The 25,346-nt window shown below is 41.0% G+C and overlaps 1 protein-coding gene across 1 annotated transcript; it reads left to right on the top strand.

The window, feature by feature from the left end:
• Nucleotides 1-287: 287 nt before the first annotated feature.
• LOC123520538 (succinate dehydrogenase [ubiquinone] flavoprotein subunit, mitochondrial-like) lies at nucleotides 288-20,923 on the top strand. The gene is made up of 14 exons (XM_045282888.1): nucleotides 288-441; nucleotides 3,422-3,520; nucleotides 6,462-6,656; nucleotides 7,514-7,637; nucleotides 8,199-8,292; nucleotides 9,643-9,816; nucleotides 10,736-10,893; nucleotides 12,106-12,311; nucleotides 15,305-15,463; nucleotides 16,605-16,802; nucleotides 17,344-17,535; nucleotides 18,357-18,500; nucleotides 19,475-19,591; nucleotides 20,132-20,923. The coding sequence occupies exons 1-14, from the start codon at nucleotides 382-384 to the stop codon at nucleotides 20,216-20,218; spliced, it is 2,007 nt and encodes a 668-aa protein (XP_045138823.1). The 5' UTR covers nucleotides 288-381; the 3' UTR covers nucleotides 20,219-20,923.
• The last annotated feature ends 4,423 nt before the right edge of the window (nucleotides 20,924-25,346 follow it).

Below are 25,346 nucleotides of genomic sequence, written 5' to 3'. Positions count from 1 at the left end.
ATGTATATAAATGCACTGAGTGAGTTAAATAGTCACTTTCAGAATATATAAACGTGATTTTATGTAAGAGTATGATGCATTGCGCAGATCAGGATGTGTTTTGTAATCTGCGTTTAGGCTCATCTTAATAAAGTGTTTACATATATTCCTTTTCAATAACTCTAAATTCTATATCCATAAACATAAATTTGAAACATATTTTAATTTTTTTTATAATAAAATAACCTTAAAATAGTCTATTAACGAAGAAATTAGGGAAAACAATTTAGTCCCGAACGAGAGATAAGCTAAAGAGGGAGTTGCATAAAGGAAACACGGCCGGCGGAGTTCAGTGTTTCATGGTTGCCTGGTAGAGACTTAGTGTTGCACCTCGCCTCCACCATGGCCTTGCCTCTCAAAGCTTCAGGCAAACTGGCTGCTAAGGGCCTGCAGTCCTCCTTGGTGAGAGTATAGAGAGAGTGGGAGTGAGAGCAGAGGGATATGAACGGTTGGAGGGAGGTTCTTCTGTTCTTTCTCTATGTCTGTCTGTCTGTGTGTCTACCATACTTTCTTTCTCTTAGATAGTCGTAATAGTCAGGTCGTGGTTATGTAATGAGAGGTAACAGTAGCAGTAATAGTTGAAATTATTTAGTTGCACGGCGTGTGTGTTTACTAATTGCGTTCTTGTTTTACGCATTTTCTTCCTTGTGGAGTTTTGTTGTTAGTGTGTTTTCGTCTTTTTCTTTAATTAGTTCGTTCCGTCATTTATTCATTAGTAAGTGTTTGCTTTCTTATCCCATCTAAGTCTCCAGTCTGTTAGTTCATCTGTTCGTTAGTCCTTAGTTAAAAACGCATTATCGTGTTGTGGCTCAGTTGGTTAGGTAATGTAGTAGTTTCATTGATGGCTCAGTGGTTCATGAGTTTGTATAATTCGTACATAGGTAATTCTTCAAGTGTTGTGGCGCCATATTGAGCGTTTTGCTATAATCGATCATTCCTCTCTTTGGTACACTCATGAATTCTTGCCTGCTTCTGTATGTTCATCTTCCTTTGACCTGAACTCTTAAATCCTTTCAGTACCAGGACATGTTTTCATATTTATTCTGCTTACTATTTAGTCATTTAATTCAGCTTCAGAAACTTTCATGGGGATTAAAACAGTGAAGGCACTGGCCATTTATCTTCTGACCTCCATAGACCCTTTCTAGTGTAAGTAAAATTCAGTAATCATACCCAAAACTCCAGCTAAAAATGTGTCCCAGTAATGAAAGGGTTAAGAGGAAGGTTTCCAGACATTTATCCCATCCAAGTGGACCTTTTTGTTTAATAAAGAAAAATAAGAAAAAAATTTACAGTGGTACAATATGTTGTGAGTTTGTCAGTTGTGTAACACTTGTACATTATAGTGATATTTTGAGCGTTGTGGCTCCATATGTAGCATATTTCAGTGACAGCAAGGATAAGACTTGTCAAATTTGGTTACTAATGCATTGGATTGTTAAAATGCTTTGCAGGTTTGTATGTTTGCCACATTTGTATAATACTATATAGTGTAACTTTTCATATATTTGTGGTCATACCATCATATTTTTCTCTTTTTATGTAAGAGGGAAAATCTGGCTAAGGGCAACAAAAACAATTAAACAAAAAGGTCCATTAAGATTCTAGTCCCCATTTTTCAGCGATAAGGGAGAGCTGTATAAATTTTGGTATATTTTGCTTTAGTTTTTCAGTTATCCATCATTGTATAACCTCTTGTGTAACTTTGAAGGTCAGGTGTGCAGCAGATATGTGTGTGTCTGTGTGTCTGTCTGTCTGTCTGTGTGCATGTGACAGGGCAGCCATTACAGTGTTAGGTTCCTATTCTAAAGTATTCTCAGGATGCACTTCCACTATTTTGAAAGGTTCTAGTTACAGGTACATGAGTATTTCAGGGAGTTTCAATGGCTGTAGCGGCAAATTAATGTGCTTTCTGCTTTATTAAAATGAAATCCTCTTTTTTAGAACCCAACCAGTCATCTTTGTGGTCTTAGAAAACAATCGTGGAGAGAGAGTAGTGTTTCTAAATATGATCCCAAAATACATAAATAATGAGACGTATTAGATCAGTGCTCCATTTTTGTAACTATTCTCAATATTTTTTTTTATAAATAGAGAAATTTGGCTGAGGTTTTGCCACCTGCCAGTTTGCCTCCTGTAGGTCTTTGCCCCTCAATCAGTTCCCTTCCTGGTGGTTTGGCCCATGATAGGAGTGGTTTTGCTATTCATGATTTTATACCTATAGACTAGTACTTTTTTACAAGCAAGTTATTATAGTCAAATGTAGGGTTGTGTTATTATGTGTTGCTCATTTTTAAAAACAAGTATTTATAGTCACAGCGAGGTGTAAAAGTTAATTCATTCATTACTCAGGAGTCACTTATTGAAATATGATTTCACAAAAAATGAAGTACATATATTAGCATAAAAAAGATAAAATAACAGATTCTTTATTCATTTAAAAACAAGCTGGTGTTAGTGTGGGGCAGTGGTATGGAGCTACGCGACTTCAGGAAGGCTGCCTCAGGAATCTCTTCACCCTCATGCTGTTTCCACAAATTGTCGTGAATTGAAGTGTACATTGACATCTGCCACCTGTTTAATAGGTTTTCTGACACCAGAGTTATTTGCTGTTTGACAGTTGCTGCTTCAAGCAGTTCCTTCGCACTGCCCTCACCTTTTTCTGACTGCCTGCACATGAAGTTCCTTAAACATGTTCACCACAGAAGACTGGATTCTTTTTTTTCCTACACTTAATACATAGGTATATATTTCACTTCACCACAATCTCACCAGAATTATTGCATAGGTGTACTTACTGATATTACAAAGGTCATGTTGTCATATTTCACATATATCTCTGTATAGTATGTTGGTGACTTAAGACAGTCTTCCTGCAAAGGATACACATGTACTGCACCATCTTGACAGTGGTAACTCTCAGGCTAAACCTTTCGAAATACTTGCCATTCCATGAAAACATCAGTGCATTCAACCAACAATAAGGATCAAATGTGTACAAGAGCAGACTACTCACTTACATGACAGTAATGATATATTCAATATGAAGGGAAAAGTTCAGGTAGCGAATCCACTCCGTGGCGAATTCACTGGACAGTGAACAGGATTCTCGTTAGGTAGTGAAACCACAGGGGTGAACGCTCCAGGTGGAGAAATGTCTGGCACCCTTTCATACCACCACCACCATTGCCACCATATCTAACTAGCTATCCATTGCATGTTTCCTATTATTTTATTTTATTTCATTTATTTATTAGTTATTATTATTATTTTATTTATTTATTTATTTATTTATTTTTATATATTTATTTACTTTTATTTATTTATATGTTTACATTCTTTGTTTTTTTCTACCACCACAACTCATGCCCAATACACACAGGTGGCTGCGCTGAGTCGTCCAGCAGCCCAGACCACCACACGGGGGCTGCACTTCACCATGGACGGCAGAAGGAGCAGTGCCAAGGCATCCACTGACCAGGTAAGCCAAGGGTTCATACTCCCAGGTGTCACTCAGACCCTACATTGCTAAACACTTCCATGCTGCACGTCTACTACTTTCCAAGGGTTTTAGTTGATGTGATGCAATTTGAAAGGTGTTTGTGTGTGTAGTGACAGATAAGCCAAGGGTCCACACGCCCAGCTGTCACTCAGACCCACACTGCTAAACACTTCCATGGTATTCCTCCACTACTTTCCAAAGGTTTTAGTTGAAGTGATGAATTTTTAGTGTTTGTGTTTGTAGTGACAGGTGTACCTTTATTACTCTCCAAAGATTCAGTGACAGATCCCACACTGCTAAACACTTACATGGTATTCCTCCACTATTTTCCAAAGGTTTTAGAGAAGTGATGAATTTTTAGTGTTTGTGTTTGTAGTGACAGGTGCACCTTTATTACTCTCCAAAGATTCAGTGACAGATACACCTCCACTGCTTTCCAAAGATTCTAGTTGAAGTGATAATTTTTAAGGGTGTGTGTGTTTGTAAAGACAGATTAGGCAAAGGTCCACACTGTCTTTTTTATTTTTTTTATTTTTTATGTAAGGAAGAAAACTGGTGAAGTGCAACAAAAAAGATTAAACAAAAAAGGCCTACTTAGATGCCAGTCCCACACTACTAAGGCTTTTCTTGTACTATCCAAAGGTTCCTCAGTTGAAGTGATGTGTTTTCTAAGGGTGTTTGTGTTTGTAGTGACAGATTAACAAATTTTTTACATTATCATTAGCAGAAACATTCCTTCAGTAGGTTCTAATTGATCAAGAAGTTTTGTTAGTTGAGTTTAGTTTATTGTTGATATCACTTTTTATATGCAGTTTACACATATAAATCTCATGTAGTATTGCAATTCCATCTTTTTATTATTATTTTATTTATGAGTACACATGAACCTATAAAAATGTCCAAAGGGTGCAGAGGAACAAAGAGGATGGGAACTCATGGAAGTTTTTAGGAGTATTTTCATGGTTCCAGTGACAGATTAGGAAGATTTCTGTATTGTTCATGGGAGAATCAGTATTGTGAGCAAAGCGTTAATGAATGCAGGCCAGGAAGCAGCTGTTTTGAGTGTGTTTGTATTTCAGGAACAGCAGACACTGTAGAGATTAACAGATCCATAACAGGAAGGCAGTTGTTTTGATTTATTATTGTATTTCTTGTTTTGACTGTGTTTCTAGTGTGTGTGTTTGTGTGTGTGTGTGTATTCACCTAGTTCACCTAGTTGTAATTTTACAGGGCCTGGGTATCATACTCGTGTGGCCCTGTCTCCATATCTACACACATCCAACTTTCCTTTAAAACTATGCACACTCCTCGCTGACACCACCTCCTCACTCAAACCATTCCACACCTCCACACATCTTTGTGGGAAACTATATTTCTTCACATCCTTCAAGCATATTCCCTTGGCTATCTTTTTACTATGCGATCTCGTAGTTCTATTTAAGTTTTCCTATCTCAACATCATTTGCTCATTATCCACTTCATCCAGTCCGTTCAACAGTTTATAAACCTGTATTAAATCTCCTCTTTCTCTTCTTTGTTCCAAGGTAAGCAAATTCATTTCTTTTAATCTCTCCTCATAGGTCATTTCTGCCAATTCCGGAACCATTTTTGTTGCCATTCTCTGCAATCTCTCCAACTTCCTTATATGCTTCTTTTTATAAGGGGACCAAACCACTCCAGCATATTCCAATCTTGGTCTAATTACCGTACTAATTAATTTCTTCATCATATCTTTATCCATATAATGGAAGGCTAATCCAATATTTTTATCAAATTATACGTTTCTCCAAACATCTTATCAATATGAGCCTCAAACTGCCCATGGTCTTGTATTATCACTCCCAAATCCTTTTCCTTTTCCACCTTTTTCAACACTACTTCTTCACCCATCTTATATGACCCTCTTGGCCGTCTTCCACTCTTCCCCATCTCCATCACATGACTTTTGCTCAGATTAAATTCCATTTGCCACCTCTTGCTCCACTCCCAAATCTTATCCAGATCTGCCTGTAAAATTTCACAATCTTCTTCACTCTTCACACACCTACACAACTTCGCATCATCCGCAAACAAATTAATATAACTGTTTACTCCCTCTGGCATGTCATTAATATATACAAGGAAAAGTATTGGTGCCAGCACTGAGCCTTGTGGGACTCCACTCTCCACCACCAACCAGTCCGACTTTGCATCCCTTATTACCGTTCTCATCTCCCTCCATCTCAAGTAGTTTTCCATCCACTTTAACACTTTCCTTTCAGTCCTCCATAAATCTCTAATTTCCATAGCAGTCTCATGTGAGGTACCTTGTCAAAAGCTTTCTTTAAATCCAAATATACACAGTCCATCCATCCCTCTCTCTTGTATTTTGTCAACCACTCTTGAATAAAAGCTCAGTAGATTTGTTACACATGACCTCCCTTTCCTAAAGCCAAATTTTTTTTCATTGTCTTCATTATTTTTGAGTGGTACCATAGAGTGAGGGCAGGAGTGGGTGTTGTCTCCTCTCAGCTGTGAGCCAGGGTGGGGGGGAGTGTGGCAGCTGAGAGTGGTGTGTGTGAAAGTAATGCATCTTGTCTTGGCTGCCTCTTTTTAGGGAAACAACTTTGCTATGTATTATTTTTTTTGTTCATACAGCAAACTCTCCTTTTCCTTGTGTTAAGTTCCCTCAAGACTATTTTATTTTCCACACCTTAATTACTGATCACTTTTAGATATCTGTACTTGGGTAGAAATGAGAAACTCTACATATTTTAATTTCTTTCTTGTAGGTTCTTATAAAGATAATCATTTTGTATCACTGTGGAAAGATTAAAGTGAAAACATGTAGTATTGACCTCATACAGATGGAGAGTTTACTGTACTGTCTCCATCACCTCACCATCCATCCACTTACCCACCCACTCCTTCACCCACACAGCTGAGTCGCGATTACCCAGTAGTGGACCACACCTATGACGCAGTGGTGGTGGGTGCAGGCGGCGCTGGGCTGCGGGCGGCCTTCGGTCTGGTGCAGGAGGGCTTCAGGACAGCCGTAATTAGCAAGCTTTTCCCCACTCGCTCCCACACCGTCGCAGCACAGGGAGGCATCAACGCAGCACTGGGCAACATGGAGGTGAGAGGTGCTGGGTTCTGGTGTCTGAGGTTGTTGCGAGAAGTGTAGGAGTGAGAGGTGGGTGTATATGTGTGTCTGTGGTACATGTGCAGAATATCAGTGGTGTGGGTATGTATCTTTGTGATACCTTTGTAGAGTGTGAGCAGTGGTGTGTGTTTATGGTACATGTATGGAGAGTGGTGGTGTGTGGGTATGTATCTTTGTGGTACCTTTGCAGAGTGTGAGTGGTGGTGTATGGGTATGTGTGTGTTTATGGTACATGTATATAGAGTGGTGGTGTGTGGGTATGTCTTGTGGTACATATGTATAGTATGAGTGGTATGTAGGTATGTGTATGTGGTATTTGTGTGGGGTGAGAGATGTGTGGATATGTGTCTGTGGTACCTGTGTGTGGACTGGATATGTCTATCTTTGTGGTACTTGTGTGGTGTGTGGGTAGACTGAAAGGATGGATAGGAAGTGTTATTAGAAAAAGGAGGGAAAGATAATGCAAGAAACAATTGGAGGGATGAAACAAGGATGATGTAAATAAAATTCTCAGAATATGACAAAGTGGTGAAAAGGAATTCATATAGCTAGAGTTTTTATATAGAGCTTTCATACAGATTGGTGGTTGAATGCAAGACTCAGTAATCAGGTTGCTAGTGCTGAGTCAATAGGGAGCTTTAAAAAGATTAGACAAATATATGGATGGGGATGATTAATAGAAACAGGCATATTTAATAGAGGGACTATCATGCTTAGACCTAATAGCTTCCTGCACTAACGCTTGTCTTTGTCTAGCAATGAATGGAAAGATGACAGCTGTACTTGTCACAACCTAGCCTAACCTAACATAACTTGACCCCGCCCCACAGCCGGACAACTGGGTGTGGCACATGTACGACACAGTGAAGGGGTCTGATTGGCTGGGTGACCAGGACGCCATCCACTACATGACAAGAGAGGCTCCTAAGGCTGTCATTGAGCTGGAGAACTATGGTAGGTGTCCGAGAGAGAGGTGATGCGTGTGGGTTGGTGAGAGGGAGAAAACTACAGTGTGTGTGTGTGTGTGGGTGGGTGACTTTTTCCTCCTTATGTTACTAGTGGTGTGGACAGTCCCATGAAGGGGTGGGAGTAAGCCAGTGTGTGCTGTGTGGCCTTGCTGTGGGTGTGTTGTGGTGTCAGGGTTGGAGCAGTCTCTGGATGCTGTTCATAGTCCAAATCTTGTTGATAATGTGTGTTCTCTTTCACTTGGCCTCTCTCACTACCACCATCCCCTCCACTATTATGACTATCCTTCCTACCATCACTACATCAAACATTCCCACAATTACCACCGTCTCTACCACTAATATGACCACCATTACGCTACTACTAGACACATTCCTTAATTACAAACCCCTTAGACACATATTTTTCCTCATTCCATACCCATCACCAAAGATTGTACTAACTAGAAATGACCAGAACCATTCTTTTTATCCCTCTGTTGTTTGTATATACTTATAACATATGCTAGGACTACCACCACCACCACCACCTGACCACCCATTGTTCCAGGCATGCCCTTCAGTCGCACTCCTGATGGCAAGATCTACCAGCGAGCCTTTGGAGGACAGAGCTACAACTTTGGCAAGGGAGGCCAGGCACACAGGTGAGAGAGAGAGAGAGAGGAGAGAGGAGAGGAGGGGAGGTAATGGATATTGGAAGGAGCATTAAGTCATTGAAGGTAAGGAAAAGGAGAAAGGAAGACTAAATGGAGAAGGAAGGGAAGGGAACTGGGTGAGGAGGAAAGAATGTGATATAAGGAAGAATAGGAAGGAAAACATGCAGTATGATGATGGCAGAGGTTGTAGATATAACAATTAGAATCAGTGGGAGGGAAAAGAGGAAGATAATATTATAAAGTTTGTGTCAGTGAAAGGCTAGAAAAACACAAGGAAATGCTGAAAGAAGTGTTGAAGTGTCTGGACAAAATGATATGGAAGGATAGTAAAGTAAGACACCTTGACCACAGAAAGCCACATAAGTGGAATATTTGACTCAACATACATGTTAATGAATATTGGGGTAGCATTTCAATACACAGACAAAAGTTTGATGAGGAAGTTCATAACCACCCATATTTGGAATGGCCTAAGTGAGGAAGTCATTACAGCAACCAGTACACATATTCAAAAAAAAGTTTAATAAATTATAGATATGGAGACAGGACTTTATGAGCACTAGGTAAACACACACACATACAGACATGATCATGAAAAGTCAAATGTATGAGGAACATTAAAAAGTTTAGTTTTCCATATAGGACAGTGGACATCTGGAATTGATTGAGTGAAGAGATTGTAACAGTAGAAAATGTGCATCAATTATTGGAAAATTTGGACAAAAATAAATATGGAGACAGATCACTATGAGCCCTGCTTGAACCCTGTAATATACAACTAGGTAAATAAATACACACACACACACACACACACACACACACACACACACACACACACACACACACACACACACACACACACACACACACACACACTAATTTTACAATTAGGTAAATACACACACACACACACACACACACACACACACACACACACACACACACACACACACACACACACAGAGGACCGGAGTTTGATTCCCCGTCCGGGTGGAGATATTTGGGTGTGTCTCCTTTGACGTGTAGCCCCTGTTCACCTAGCAGTGAGTAGGTACGGGATGTAAATCGAGGAGTTGTGACCTTGTTGTCCCGGTGTGTGTTGTGTGCCTGGTCTCAGGCCTATCCGAAGATCGGAAATAATGAGCTCTGAGCTCATTCCGTAGGGTAACGTCTGGCTGTCTCGTCAGAGACTGCAGCAGATCAAACAGTGAAACACACACACACACACACACACACACACACACACACACACACACACACACACACACACACACACACACACACACACACACACACCATTTTTCCTTCCCTTCATCCTACCCTCCCTCTCTCCGTCAGATGCTGCTGTGTGGCTGATCGCACCGGCCACTCCCTCCTGCACACCCTGTATGGCCAGTCCCTCAAGTACGACTGCAATTACTTCATCGAGTACTTCGCCCTGGATCTGTTGATGGAGGATGGGGAGTGCCGTGGTGTGGTGGCCCTGTGCCTCGAGGACGGTTCCATCCACAGGTAAGGTGGCAGAGGGACACTGTGCAGGGAAGGAGTGTGTGAGAAGGAAAAGAAATGGACAAACAGGCAGAGAGAGAGAGAATACAATAAAAACGGACAAGACACCATGTATAGTTTCATTAGATTTGCATGTGTCTGGCTGTGTCACCAGAAGTAGATGTGTTGTATGCAGCACCTTACTGAGCACAGTGACTGCTCAGCAAGGCAGCAGTGTCGTCTACCCTGTGGACATACACTTTCTATACCCTCAGTGTAATGGCGTGCAAAGTGCATGTGTCTGCACGGGTGGCACACACCACTGGTACCCTACAGGACCATCCAGTGATTGGTTCCAACCTTCCTTGTGCTTCACTGGTGTTCCTCACTCTGCTATACTTTCTCTTGTGCCCTCAGCCCTGACTTCCCCTCATCTGGCCTTGCACCATTCTAACACCAGTTCATCCTTTTCCTCCTGTACTTTCTTTGACCATCCCTCTCTTGTAGTGTTGCCCATCACCTCTATATCCTGACATAACTAACCTAACTTAACACCTTGTATCATCTTTTCTTGACCCTGTGTCCTCTTTGCCTTGTACCATTGTGATAATTTCACTCCTGCACTGTACTCTGGCTCCAACCTCTGTATCTTTATTGGGATGATTATGTGGATGTAACACTGAGAGATGGAAGGAGAGAAGCTAAGAGAGAGAGAGAGAGAGAGAGAATGATTACAGGTAAGACAGTCAGGGAGAGAATGAGAGGATAGGAAGAGAAAGAGTAGATGTGTTGTGAATATTTGAACTCAACACAGGACACAGGATAGAGAAGAGAGAGAGAGAGACAGAGAAAGGGGCATCTTGTAAATATTTCAACATAATAGTACAAGCAGACACACACTGCCACCCATCTCTCACCACCCTCCTCTCCCTCTCTCCCTCAGGTTCCGCTCAAAGAACACAGTACTGGCCACCGGTGGGTATGGGAGGGCCTACTTCTCCTGCACCTCAGCCCACACCTCCACTGGGGACGGGACAGCCATGGTAGCACGCGCCGGTCTGCCCTGCCAGGATATGGAGTTTGTGCAGTTCCATCCTACTGGTGAGTGTGTGTGTGTGTGTGTGTGTGTGTGTGTGTGTGTAATTCACTGTTTGATCTGCTGCAGTCTCTGACAAGACAGCCAGACGTTACCCTACGGAACGAGCTCAGAGCTCATTGTTTCTGATCTTCGGATAGGCCTGAGACCAGGCACACACCACACACCGGGACAACAAGGTCACAACTCCTCGATTTACATCCCGTACCTACTCACTGCTAGGTGAACAGGGGCTACACGTGAAAGGAGACACACCCAAATATCTCCACCCGGCCGGGGAATCGAACCCCGGTCCTCTGGCTTGTGAAGCCAGCGCTCTAACCACTGAGCTACAGGGCCGTGTGTGTGTGAGAATGTGTTGGTATTATTTCAAGTGTTATTTATTTATTTATTTTATTTATTTATTTATATATTTTTTTCTCATAGTGTTAGTTTCGGTTTTTGTTTTTTTGTGACTGTAGGTGATGTCTTGTGTAGTGTTCATCTGTGTCAGGCTCAAACACACACACACACACACACACACACACACACACACACACACACACACACACACACACACACACACAATCAGTGTCAGCTGTGTATATTTGTGTAAAAGATCTCATATTTCCTTGGTCTCAAATCTGTTATGTATTATTTAGCACTGTCTACCTTCCATTGCCTTCCATCACTATCATCCCATCCTCCATTGAACCCATCACTGCCCCTTCCTCCATCTTCTCATCACTGGCACACCCATTCTCCTATCTTCCCATCTCTAACACCCTTAAGTTTCCCCTCCAAACCCTGCCCATCTTAGACCTTCCCCATTCTCCTATCTTCCTATCTCTAAACACCAACTCCTGTATCTTCCCATCTCTAACCTGCCCATCTTCCCATCTAAACCCTCCTCATCTTCTCATTTCTAACCCAACTCCCCCATCTTCCCATCTCTAACCTGCTCATCTTCCCATCTCTTACCCAATTTCCCATCTTCCCATCTCAAACACCACCATTTCTCCATCTTCCCATCTCTAACCTGCCCATCTTCCCATCTCTAAAACCTCCGTTCCTCCATCTTCCCATCTCTAAAACCTCCATTCCTCCACCTTCCCATCTCTAACTCCATTCCCCTCATCTTCCCATCGCTAACACCTCCATCTTCCCATCATTTTTCCATCTCTAACTCCATTCCCCTATCTTCCCATCTCTAACACCCAATTTTCCCACCTCTGCAGGTATCTATGGTGCAGGCTGCCTGATGACGGAGGGGTGCAGGGGTGAGGGAGGATATCTTGTGAACTCCGAGGGTGAGCGTTTCATGGAGAGGTATGCGCCCGTTGCCAAGGATCTCGCCTCCAGGGATGTTGTCTCTCGCTCCATGACCATTGAGATCAGGGAGGGCCGTGGCTGTGGGCCAGAGAAGGACCACGTATTCCTGCAGGTGTGTGGGTGTGTGTATGTGTATATGAGATTGTTGTCCTTGTTTTTTTTAGTTTGAGTTATAGTGCTTATTGTGTATTTTTGCATCTGTATTTGTCTAGTTTTTCCTTCAGTTAATGTTAGTGTGTGTGTGTGTGTGTGTGTGTGTGTGTGTGTGTGTGTGTGTGTGTGTGTGTGTGTCTGTCTGTCTGTCTGTCTGTCTGTCTGTGTGAATACATTTCTCCTTCTCTTTGACATTACTTATGTCATTATATTTACTATTTAATCTTTTCTGTATGTAAGGGCAGTGAGAGAAGCATGGAAGAACAAAGGGAAGAATGTTAGAAAGTAACGGTTAACATTATAGTGATGAGGTTCAGATAAAATAAGCGAGGGAGCTGCTTGTGCAGAGAAGGGCTGCTGACATGGCAGGCTGTAGCTGTGGCTGTGGAGCATCATGGTGATATAGGACAGTGGTTCTCAAACTTTTATGGCTGCGATCCCCTACAAATTACTCCGACATTGTGGCGACCCACTCCCCCAACAACAAGGAATTTCTGTCAATCCCTATGAGGCATTTCGTTGTCTCCGTGCATCTGCTTGCCTTTCTATGTATGTATGTGTATGTATGCATGTATGTACTTATGTATCTCTCTCTCTCTCTCTCTCTCTCTCTCTCTCTCTCTCTCTCTCTCTCTCTCTCTCTCTCTCTCTCTCTCTCTCTCTCACCATCTTTAAAGGCTGAACAACTTAACATTACTAATGGGAAGGATGGGCTGGCTTCTCTCGCGACCCCCATAAATTATTTCCCAACCCCCCTGGGGGTCGGGACCCCTACTTTGAGAACCCCTGAATTATAGGAGACTGTGCTGTAGTAGTTTAGGAGTCTTGTGTGCTGTGGTATTGTGAGAAAGCTCTCTGCTGTTGTGTGAACTGGTTGTGCTGTGAAAGACTAATCAGCAGGCTGTACAAGATTGGTGCATGAATTGCATATGTCCTCACTTTTCCAGGCTCACATACACAGCTGGCCCAGACCATGACTGTTTAGTGTGTGTGTGTGTGTGTGTGTGTGTGTGTGTGTGTGTTTATATATAGTAGTTGTAAAATGCAGGTAAAATATCTCCAGTTTCTGTATTTCTTTGAATTTAACTTTGCCTTACATTTGATAATTGTTTTGGGCTGATCTCTTTATCAAGTTTTTTTTAAGCTGTTGTGTAGAAAGCTTGTGGTCTCTTCTTTATGTGGTATTTTTCAGTTTTATTGCTGTGTCCCCTTTATCACTAACATCCCTCATCACTAAGTCTTCTCTGTCAATCTTCTTCATTCCCTCTTGAATTCTTCATATCACTACTTTTTTTCTTATATATAAAAGCAGAAAACTGGCCAAGGGCAATAGAAAGTTAAACAAAAAGGCTCACTTAGTTGCCAGTTTCTGTGCAGGTCCAAGAGAGTTAGCTTAAAGAAGGGTGTAAATGTCTTGAAACCTCCCTCTTCAATGACTTCAAGTCATAGGAAGATGGAAATATAGAAGCAAGCAGGGAGTTTCAGAGTGTACCAGAGGAAGGAATGAGTGATTGAAAGTACTGGTTAACTCTTGCAATAGAAAGGTAGGCAGAATAGAATGGGTCATGAATAGATATCCACCATGCACACTTTTCCAATGAGCCCTGTCCTGTGAACTCATGGTCATCATGTCCTGAGTGTGACAGAGTGAAGAGTGTATGCACTGTGTGTCCCCACAACTGACACACAGAAAGCCCCTGCCTTGTCCACTGTGTCAGGCTGTGTCACCAGAATCAGATGTACAGTATTGTTTGCAGTGCCTCACTGAGCACAGTGATAACTCACCAAGGCAGTAGAGTGCTCTGCCCTGCAAACTCTAGATTTACACATCTTCAGTGTAACGGCATGGAGACCTTCAGAGTCCACACAGCTGCCACACAGATCCTGCCTTGTCCAGTATGATTTGTACATTGTCACACTCTGTCCTTATCTGTGATGACATTGCTTCATTAGATTTGTGCAAGACTGTGATGGTGGGTGCCCTTAGGTAGAGTTGAAGTCTCCAAGAAGTTGTGATTGTGAGAGCAAACAACCAATCACAGAACACTTCATGTATTTGTTCAAAGGATAGAAAAATCCAAAGTACAAGCAAAGGGAGCACATGGCTGTCCGCTAGCTAGACACACTGGTGACTCAGGAAAGGAATAATGCAACACAAGACACAGGAGTAGTGGGAAGTGTGGCACAGAAGTACCTTATAGTGTTAAAGATATGTAGTTATATGATAATAAAAATACATTGTATATTTTTACTACCATTAGGTAGTACAGGTATACAATGATATGTATAGCAAGAAGTACACAAATGTATAGCAATATTAAGTTATATACATGTGAAGGTACACAGTAATGAATGCATAATAATATGAATATACTTTGTGAAAGGCTACTATTACATTTGCATAGCAAGACAACAGTGTGCTCTGCCCTGCTGACACATGCTTTACTCCCCATCAGTGTAAAGGCATGCAAAGCACGGGTGGCACACACCACTGGGGCCCTAGAAGACCATCCAGTGACTGGTTCCAACCTTCCTTGTTGTGCTGTTTATCTGGTGTTTCTCACTCTGCTGTGTCCTCCTCTGCTCTACTTTCTCTTGTGCCCTCAGTCTGACCTTCCCCCACCTGGCCTTGCACCATTCTCATACCAGTTCATCTTTTTCCTCTTGTACTTTCCATGATCATCCCTCTCTTGTAGTGTTGTTCATGACCTCTTTATGATCTTTTCCTCTTGTATATTCTTGCTAATCCCACACTTATACTCTTGCCCATTATCTCTGTGTCTTGACCTTATCTTGCTCTAACATACCTAACCTCACATTATCTCATCTCAGCACCACCCTGTTTGTCCTTTTTACCTGGTACATTTTTTATAACCTCATTCTTGCTCCCCGTAATCTCTGTATTTCAGCCTTGACATTGATCTAATACTATCTTGCCTCTTCTCCCAACAGCTGCACCATCTGCCTCCAGAGCAGCTGGCCCAGAGGCTGCCTGGCATCTCAGAAACGGCCATGATCTTTGCCGGAGTGGATGTGACCCGTGAGCCAATCCCTGTCCTGCCCACTGTGCACTACAATATGGGTGGCATCCCCACCAACTACAAGGGCCAGGTAGGCTACAGGGTGTTTGTTGGTAACTTAGCCTGAAGGTTAGGATTTAAGTAACACTAGTGTGTGGAGCATAACCTAACTGCACAACAACATGGGCAGCATCCCTAACAGCTTCAAGAGACAAACAGGTAGGCTAGAGGGTCCTGTTAACATAACCTAACATGAGCTAACTATAAGGGGTGAGGTTAAAGAAACACTAGTTTGAGCAGTTTAACCTGTCTTAACTACACTACAACACAGGTTAGGGAGATGCAGGGATGAGTAACCTAACCTAGCCAGTACAGATAACCAAACAAACGTAGCTACAAAAGGACAGGTGAGGATAGGGAAACTGGTACAGGTAACCTAACTTGACCTAACCACAAATTCAGTAATCTCACTCCATCCAGTTCTTAGATTTGCAGGTCACTTTACTGGGACACAAGCTGGCCTAATCTAATTTAACTTAATCCAACTCAGCCTGACCTGACCCAGTCCAACCCAACCCACTTTTATTATGAACACTTGACCTGTGTTAATGTAATTACTTCATGGTACTGGATATGGTGGTGTAAAGAAACACTTAGTAAACAGCTGCTGTGGTATATTTATATGAAAGTATACTGTACAAAAGATGATAGTGAAATGAAGCTTCAGAAGCCACATGCCTGCAACCAAGACAAGGCTTTCCCTGACCAGGAGAGATGACTCTTGTGGTGACTTGGATCACTGACAGGGAGCCCATCCATCCAGACCACACCAGCAGGCAGGCACAGGAGACAAGATGGTGGCTGTGGTAGCCTGAGGCTGGGTGAGCTCCCAGGGGAGTAGAATGGGAGGCGGGCAAAGCTTGGCCAGTACACCAGGTAGGCACTGAAGACTCATGGGAGAGACTACGGCATGGGTGATGACTCAGGTCACAGACAGGGACTCATGACTTTGTAAGGAGCTCAAACATCCAAACTATAGCAGCAAGTAGGCACAGGAGACAAGGGAGGCTGACTTCACTCCCATGTGGTGACAGCCATGGCAGCCAGAGGCTGGGTCAGGGAGTGGAATATGAGTCCTGCCACAAACTTTACAAACCTCACTTTTACCCAACTCACCCTAACCTAGCCTATCCCAAACCACTTCACCTCATTCTGCCCACTTTCCCACACAGGTCATCACATACGACGGCAAGGAGGACAAGGTAGTGCCGGGCCTGTATGCTGCTGGAGAGTCTGGCTGTGCCTCAGTCCATGGTGCTAACCGGCTGGGTGCCAACTCCCTGCTGGATCTGGTGGTGTTTGGTCGAGCCTGTGCTCACGCCATTGCTGAAGAGAACAAGCCAGGAGAAACTATTGGGGAGCTGTCCAGTGTGAGTCTTTGTGTGATGGAATTTTTTTTTTCTCTTCCCTCACTTTTTTTAATTGTCAGGCCATCAGTAAAATTCACTCTGTGGTGTGTGACACAAACCACTAGTTTTGTTTCATTACTGTTCAATGTATTAAGTGTAGGGACTTCCTGTGAAGGAGTCTTGTTTCTGACCAAACTCTCTTAAGTTGTGTGGTCCTTTTTTATACAGTGAGTCAGGAGTACTACTTTCTCTTCCTTGTACAGTGAGTCAGGAGTACTACTTTTCTTTTCCCACTGGGCCAAAGAGCTAAGAAAGTGGTGTGAATGAGTGAGTGAGAGTTTTGTGCATTGTCTTGACTACCTACTTTTTATGGGTGGGGAGGAAACTCTTTAGTCTTTTGTTTTCTTCTTAGATTTATGTATGTTTTTGTGTTTCTGTAAGTGAATGAGTGATTAAATTGGTGGGATAGGACAAAAATATACTCATAGCCTCAGCTTCTACACTTACTCGGTCTCCCTTAACCACCACACACTACACATCCTCTCTCTCTCTCTCTTAACAGGATGCAGGCGAGGCATCCGTGGCCAACATCGACAAGCTAAGGTTTGCCAGCGGTAATGTTTCTACTGCTGAGATCCGCCTCAACATGCAGAAAACAATGCAGAACCACGCTGCAGTGTTCAGGACTGGCGACGTGCTTAAGGAGGGCTGTGACAAGATGGCTTCACTCTGGGGCAAGATGGATGATATTAAGGTAGGGAGAGAAAGGAAATGGTATACACTGAGATGAGATGAGTGGCTGAACAGAAAGGAGAGAGACATAAGGCAGATAAAGCTAGATTTGTTTTATATAGACCTGGAGACTAAAGTTAAAAGATTGATACAAGCCAAAGGGACAGACAGGTTGATAGATAAATATACAATAAAAATGGGCAGATAGGCAGATAGAGAGGGGGACAAACAGACATACTTAATGAAAAAAGATAAACAGACATAGAGGACGAGGAAACGATGAAAACAGGCACATAGACATAGATAGAGGACAAGAATAAAATAAAAGCAGACAGAGGTAGAACAAGTATAATGTAAGTAGACACAGTTAAGACAAACAGAAACATGCAAAACGGAGGATAAGTAGAATAAGATAGACTAAAGACAGATCAACACAAACAAGATGTAAATATTGAATAGATTAAGACTTAGTAAAGACAAACAGGTAGAGAGAGTAAACAAATAAAAAGAGATAGATGGACGAGATGGAAAAGATAAATAGGAAAAGACAAAGACAGAAAGGAAAAGAGAAAGACAGAGAGGATAGGAAAAGACATAGGACAAACAATTGAATACACAAAAAAGAAAAAAGATAGACAAACTAGATGGAAAGGGTAAACAGAAAGACTAAAAAATGGAAGACAAACAATTGAAAAACACAAAAAGAGGTAGACAGACAAGATGGAAAGGTAAATAGAAAAAGACACAAAGACAGAGAGGACAAACAACAGAAAACACAGATAGACAAACAGACCCACTTCAACACAACATCTAAGCTGACATCCCTCACGCTGCCCTTCACAGCTGGTGGATCGCGGCATGGTATGGAACACAGACCTGGTGGAGACCTTGGAGCTGCAGAACCTGATGAACAACGCCCTCCAGACCATTGTGTCAGCAGAGGCAAGGAAGGAGTCAAGAGGTGCACATGCCAGGGAAGACTTCAAGGTGAGGGCAGAATGTGCAGTGGAATAGGATAGAGGGGGGGGGGGGCAGGGAGTGTGTGTCTGTGTTTGTTATTAGAATAGTAGTAGTTCATGAGAGGCCTGTTAGACAAGAACAGATAAGGTTGTGGAGTGGCTGAAGAGTTTAGAGGAGTGGGTGCACTGAATGGAGTAAGTAGTGTGGGGTACTTCAAGGTGATAGCTGGTGGAGTGATGGGTTGGTGAGTGAGTACACTGGTGAAGGAAAGGGACAGTATGAGTAGCTGTAGAAGAGGGATTAGTAATAGAATTAGGAGAGGGGTTTTGTTGGATGAAGTAGTAGTAGTAGTGGTGGTAGTTAGTGTTTATATTGGTGGAATAGATGGGGGTGGCACAAGTAGGTTAGTGGTGTTTAAATGTGGTGGTAGGAGTGGTGGTGTTTCAGTGTTAGTGGTCTAGTCATGTTGATGTGTTTGTAAGGTAGTGGATTATATGAACACAATCAGATATCTTACATATAAAAGTTTTGGTAAGGAAAACAAACTTTGCTATTCATTTTAATAGTCTAGGAAAATATTGATCTATCATCTGTGAGCATTGAAAAATAAATATGTACCTAGTCAGAGTCAGTCTCTCTCTCTCTCTCTCTCTCTCTCTCTCTCTCTCTCTCTCTCTCTCTCTCTCTCTCTCTCTCTCTCTCTCTCTCTCCTACAGACCCCACATTGTGTCCCAGACAGTGTGTGTATATATATATATATATATATATATATATGTATATATATATATATATATATATATATATATATATATATATATATATATATATATATATATATATATATATATATATATATATATAAACCACAGATCCACAGTATTTTTATAAACCACATTCAAGTCGCCGTATCCCTTCTCCTCACAATGACCACCTCTGTGTCAATTCTCTACAGCTTTCATTATCGCCTCAATGCAAGTCTTGTTCATAATGATTGGTTTCAGGACCGGGATGATGAGTATGACTACTCCAAGCCTCTAGAGAACCAGGAGGAACCCAAGCCCATGGAGGAACACTGGCGCAAGCACACACTGTCCGCTGTCGACCTCAAGAGTGGAGATGTAAGTACCTGAGGAGAGGAGTTGTGTCCAGTTAGTTGTCACACAAGTCACTGAAAGTATTGGTTGTTTTTGTTATTTAATTGGTCAATGAAAGCAGTTGACTGATCAGTAGTGTTGTTAGGTAAGTCGTCTCTCTTTTCACCTCAAGGACTTACATGAATTTTGAGGCTTGTTGTATGTTTACTTGTATAATTTAGTCTCACCAGTTAGAGAAAACAGTATTTAGTTGTATGTATATTTAATCCATCAATTTTTAGAGAGCAATTGTTTCTTTCATCAATGATAAATATGGTCTATATATTATTATATTTACTCAAAATATATAAAACCCTTTAGCTGCTATGGTTCTATTTTGGCAACAATAAGAGCTGTTTAGGAATGTAGTTTCTGAGAAGTTGTAACTAGTCATGAGAAGAACATCTGGTAAGATTAATCACACATTATTATTATGCTTTCATTATTATTATTATGCTTTCATTTTTGTATCTATCAAGAAAGCAACAGCAGCATTGGTATTAACCTGTGTATTCTGTGGTCCAGGTGAAGCTGTGGTACCGGCCTGTCATTGACCACACCCTGGATGACGCAGAGTGTACCACCGTGCCGCCTGCCATCAGGTCTTACTAGGAGGGTGGCACCAATGCATGTCTGTCTGTCCATCGCACACACTCAGTCTCGTCTTGCCAGTGATTTCCCTGCGTGCCGTGGAAGAAAATCAGGAATCTGGCAAGTAAGGGAAGAATTAGACAAAAATCTGGTGAAGGTAGAATTAATTGAGTGTTTCTTTTGCCACTCTGCCCTCCTGACCTTAGTGTGTTCTGGGAGAGAGTGTTGTGGCTTTGTGCTGAGGAGTGTTGGAGTATATGGTACACACTCTACTTTGTAAGGAGAGAACACTGCAGGAATTATCTCTAAACTTGACAGCATATTTGACTCACTCAAGTTTAATATTAGTCATGTATAGTGATTTTACTGTTCCAGAATTGGTTGTAATGTATTTAATAGTAGTAGCGATGTTGTAGTCAGTATTTATGTATCGCTGTTTGACTAACTAAATAAAGCAGACTGATTTAAAGTGCTGGTGTCATGTATCTGAAAGGGAGAAAGATATTATGTTGGTACGAATTGGTATGGACTCACGTACGGACACACACACACACATGCACACATTCTTTAAATGCACCAGCAAAATAGTAATGACAAAACAGTATGTGTGTGTGTGTGTGTGTCCCCATGTACTGTAGATAACTGTACAGAAATCCTATAAGTGATGTATGTATTTATGGTTCTCTGTGACTTGGAACCTCAATATATATTTGTTACCACAGCTTGTCTTAGTTTTTACCTTGCCTTGTGCTGTGAGAGGGAGGTTCATCTGGACACATTACCTAATACTGCACTGTCTGTTCAAATTATGAAGATATATTTACATTGAGAAGCCGCTAAATCTTTGCTGGTTAGATTCTGCCTCCTGAATTGTTAATGCAAGGAAAGGAGTAAGACAAGAGCTCCATGAATAACCTTTGTAATGTAATTTAATTGATGGATCTCAATTTACCAATCCACAATATAGTGAGATGGTTCCACCTCACCTCATTGACTATATGATGCAAGGAAGTAGATTAATGAGACAGGATTTAAATGTATAGTGGACTTACTCTTGCCAAAGGTTGACATTTAAGATCTAAGCTCTCAATATCTAGCAAATCTCATCTTGAACATCAACAGCCAGTCAGGTGAAGGAAGCCTGACCAGCAGAGATACAGGCTTCTTGCTGTAAATCTATCATCATAACTTGAACTGACATAACCTGTAGCACCATCAGCCTCCTCTCCTACCTACACGCCCTGACACCTCAAATAGGAATAGATGACCTTCACAATGGATATTTGATTCAGTTACTGGTACAAAGAAACCTGTAACTTCACCATTCTCTCAACCTTCACACTGATGTACATTTGCTACAAGTTAATCATCTTTCACTTATTTGATTCACTTACATTTTCTTGATACAATGGCTACCAATAACTTGACAATCAATAGTCTTTCCTGCTGCAGTTTTCACTTTTATACACTCAAATAACAAATGGACAAATCAGCAATGAACGTTAGTGAAATGAGCTTCATCTTACTTGTGTGATTGAGAAGATACGCAAAGCAGCTGCTGGCTTGTGAATTGCTGTGTCAGTTCTTAGTTCCTTCTATTTTTGCTCTTCTTTCTCTCGTCATGTTCTATCTCTTATTTTTGTTCCTCTTGGTCTTATCATATTCTTCCTCTTCCTTCTAATCTTATTCCTCCCTCAGTCATCATGTTCTTATCTTGTTCCTCTTGTTTCTCATGTTCTTCCTCTGTTACTTGTCTAATTATGATGCACAGAGTAGGTATTTGCTCAGATATTGCTTTGTGCGAGTTCCTTCTACCATTCCTCTTTTCATCTTCCACTGTTACTTCACTATGAGGCTTCCAGGCAGTGATGTGTAATGAAAACTAAGTCACTCCTCATTACTACAATCATCACAAGAGGGAGGGAGGGACAAGCACAGGAATACCCAGGGGTGTCTGGAAATGTAGGGAGGATGAGGAAAAAGAATTATATGTATAACGTGCATAAATATATAAATGACTTTCTCATGAGTTATTTCATTCTCCTGCACCAGTGATGGAAGGAGGAGAGTGTGAGGTGTGAGGAAGGAGTGAGGCAAGCAGTTAATCCTTCATTGCTGTAGTTATCTTTTGGTAACATTTAAGGCAGCATAGAAAATGTAGTTTGCATTGACAAAGTAGAGAGAACAAATAAAAGATTCATTTTGTATTGTCTAGGTTACAGAACTAATTAACATGTTTTAATTCAAAAGATAAATGTCTGAAGAGTTGCAGAGGATTATGAAGAAAAAACTGAAGCAGTGAGAGGGCTAAGACGAGTACTACTGAAAGAAGTGAAGAGTGAAGTAATAAAAACAACCATTTAAAATCAGATCAGATGATTATGTGAAATAAATATATAATAGAAATAAAGACTGAGAGAAATGAGTTAAGTACAAGGATATGAATAAAAAAACGAGTGGTTGTTTAAGATCAGATAAGCAGAGTAAATCAAGTACGTATGTACAGCATTATAAGTAAACACAAATGAGTTAAGTGCAAAGTAAATTAAATTAAATTTAAAAGTAAATAATTGTTTAATATTTAACAGCTGGAGGAAAAGTGATCTGAAGTCAAAATGAAGTGAATGAACAATATGTTTATTTAAGAGGGACACTGGCCTTGGGGAAAAAATAATTAAATAAATAGAAAATTAAAATTAAAATTAAAAAAAAAATAATATGTAATAGAAAATAAATAAATTAATTAATCAATTAAAAAGACCCATGGAGTTACCAGTCAAGAAAGAGAACAGCTAAAAGGCCTGTCGAAACTGAAAGAGATGTCTTGAAGTCTCCCACGACTCAAAAGAAGGGAGAAATACAGAAGCAGGCATGGTGCTCCAGAGTTTTTAAGTTGAACACCTTACATGCACACACACACACACAAACAGACAATTTCTTACACACTGGGCACCATTGCACTTCTGACAATTTCTCCACTTGTTTCCTGTTCTGATGTAAGAGTTGTCATCTTCTTAATATCTGTTGGTGATGAACCAGTGTTAGATCTCTGGCCAAGATAAAATAAAAATAATAACAATCTTAATGGCTAAATATTTGATCAACAACAGTATTTCACACACACACACACACACACACACACACAAGGGGAACACAAGACAATTATGGCATACAAATGAATAAGATACAAAAAAAGGCACATATTGAAGATTTCTGTCAGTAAAGAAACACTTGATAAGAGTGATAATAAAAAAAAGAAAGTAATAATCAACTTAAAGAAAAAGAGGAAATTATTTGTGTTGTATTTCCAAACTGAGTTGTACATTAGAGGAATGAAAGTGTGTTTCACTGTTTGATCTGCTGCAGTCTCTGATGAGACAGCCAGACGTTACCCTACGGAACGAGCTACAGAGCTCATTATTTCCGCTCTTCGGATAGGCCTGAGGCCAGGCACACACCACACACCGAGACAACAAGGTCACAACTCCTCGATTTACATCCCATACCTACTCACTGCTAGGTGAACAGGGGCTACACATGAAAGGAGACACACCCAAATATCTCCACCCGGTCAGGGAATCAAACCCCGGTCCTCTGGCTTGTGAAGCCAGCGCTCTAACCACTGAGCTACCGGGCTGTGTGCTGTGTGTGTGTAAACAGTATACATAAAATCAAATAAACAGAATAAATATTTGACTTAATTACAGACACACACACACACACACACACACCTTACCTTGATCAATTTCCATCAAGCAAGAAGGACTGAAAAACAAGAATAAAGGAGAGAGAGAGAGAAGCAAAGAATCGTCATTAACAGTTTATTGACACACACTCACGCTCTCTCTCTCTCTCCTGGGATCTTCAACATTCTCAAAATTCTTACAGACTCTCCCACACTCTCCCGCAGCCACACACAAGGCCGGGAGGGTGTAAAACACACCCAAACACTTAAATCCGAACTAAATCCAACGCAAAATACAGTCGCAATACACTGGCGACAAAACTGTTAATATTACTGCAACGCCTTACTGTTTATTTATTAGTAGTGATATACATTGTCTCTCTCTCTGACTGACTGACTCAACTCTTAAAATCTACACAAAACACTCTTAATAATACGTCAATGTACGGCCGAATCGAGCGTGTTCATACAGATTGTGTATTGCCGGATTATATTACTTTTGCCATATATAAGTGACTTTTTCCCTAATAAGAACTTTTCAAACACTTTTTTTTTTTGGTACATGGAATTCCTTGGTTTGATTTTAAGGTGTATACTTTAATGCCTAACACACATACGTACATACACACGTGCGAATTTATGTATGTGTTATCATACAGCCAGATCAAAACACACAAACTTGTTTTGTATTATCATCATATTTTATCCACATGGGAAACTTCCCAATTTGACTTTACTGTGTGTGTGTATAGTGAGATTTAACATACATAAACTCTCCTGTATAATGTATAGTGCAGCCAGATTCAAAATACATAACCTCTGTATACTTAATAAAGGGAATCTCATCTATTTGATTTGTGTGTATAGTAAGACCTAATATACATACTCCTCTGTAACCTTATGTATACTTGGGTTAGGTATGGCCAGATTAGACATACATAACTGATCTATTTGATTTACCATGTGTACAGTAAAACCTAACATACAAACTCCTCTGTGCTTATGTATAGTTAGGTTAGGCAAGATTGGAAATACATAACCAACTCATCTATCAGAAATACACAACCACTGCATGTATTTTTATAAAGGGGAACTCATCTATTTGATTTGTGTATATACTGACCTAACACACATACATACTTATAAACCCTATGTATAGTTACGTTAGGTGTGGCCAGATTAAACATAGATATTTGATTTGGTGTGTGTGTGAATACATGACCTAATATACAAACTCCTTTAACCTCACGTATTGTTAGTTTAGGTAATGATTGAACTATATGGCATAGGTATTGTATAGTGGTGGTGGGTATATGGGGTGGGGGTGGGGGTTATGGCATACAGGTTCTAATATACAGTATACCACCACTTTATTTCTTGAGCTATGGGGGAGGCCGGCACCCTTGCAAACTCCCTTCTACGGTTCACACACACGTACAGACGCTATAAGGCTTCTATTCTATG

The sequence above is a fragment of the Portunus trituberculatus genome, chromosome 7 (assembly GCF_017591435.1).
Source record: "Portunus trituberculatus isolate SZX2019 chromosome 7, ASM1759143v1, whole genome shotgun sequence".
NCBI classification, from domain to species: domain Eukaryota; kingdom Metazoa; phylum Arthropoda; class Malacostraca; order Decapoda; family Portunidae; genus Portunus; species Portunus trituberculatus.
Note: the sequence above shows the minus strand (reverse complement) of the source record. Positions and strands in the feature narration are given on the sequence as shown.

Coding starts and splice junctions, on each gene's coding strand:
- LOC123520538 (XM_045282888.1), top strand. CDS start 382: ATGGCCTTGCCTCTCAAAGCTTCAGGCAAACTGGCTGCTAAGGGCCTG. Junction 8,293..9,642: donor AAGGGAGGCCAGGCACACAG/GTGAGAGAGAGA, acceptor TCTCTCCGTCAG/ATGCTGCTGTGTGGCTGATC. Junction 10,894..12,105: donor TGTGCAGTTCCATCCTACTG/GTGAGTGTGTGT, acceptor CCACCTCTGCAG/GTATCTATGGTGCAGGCTGC.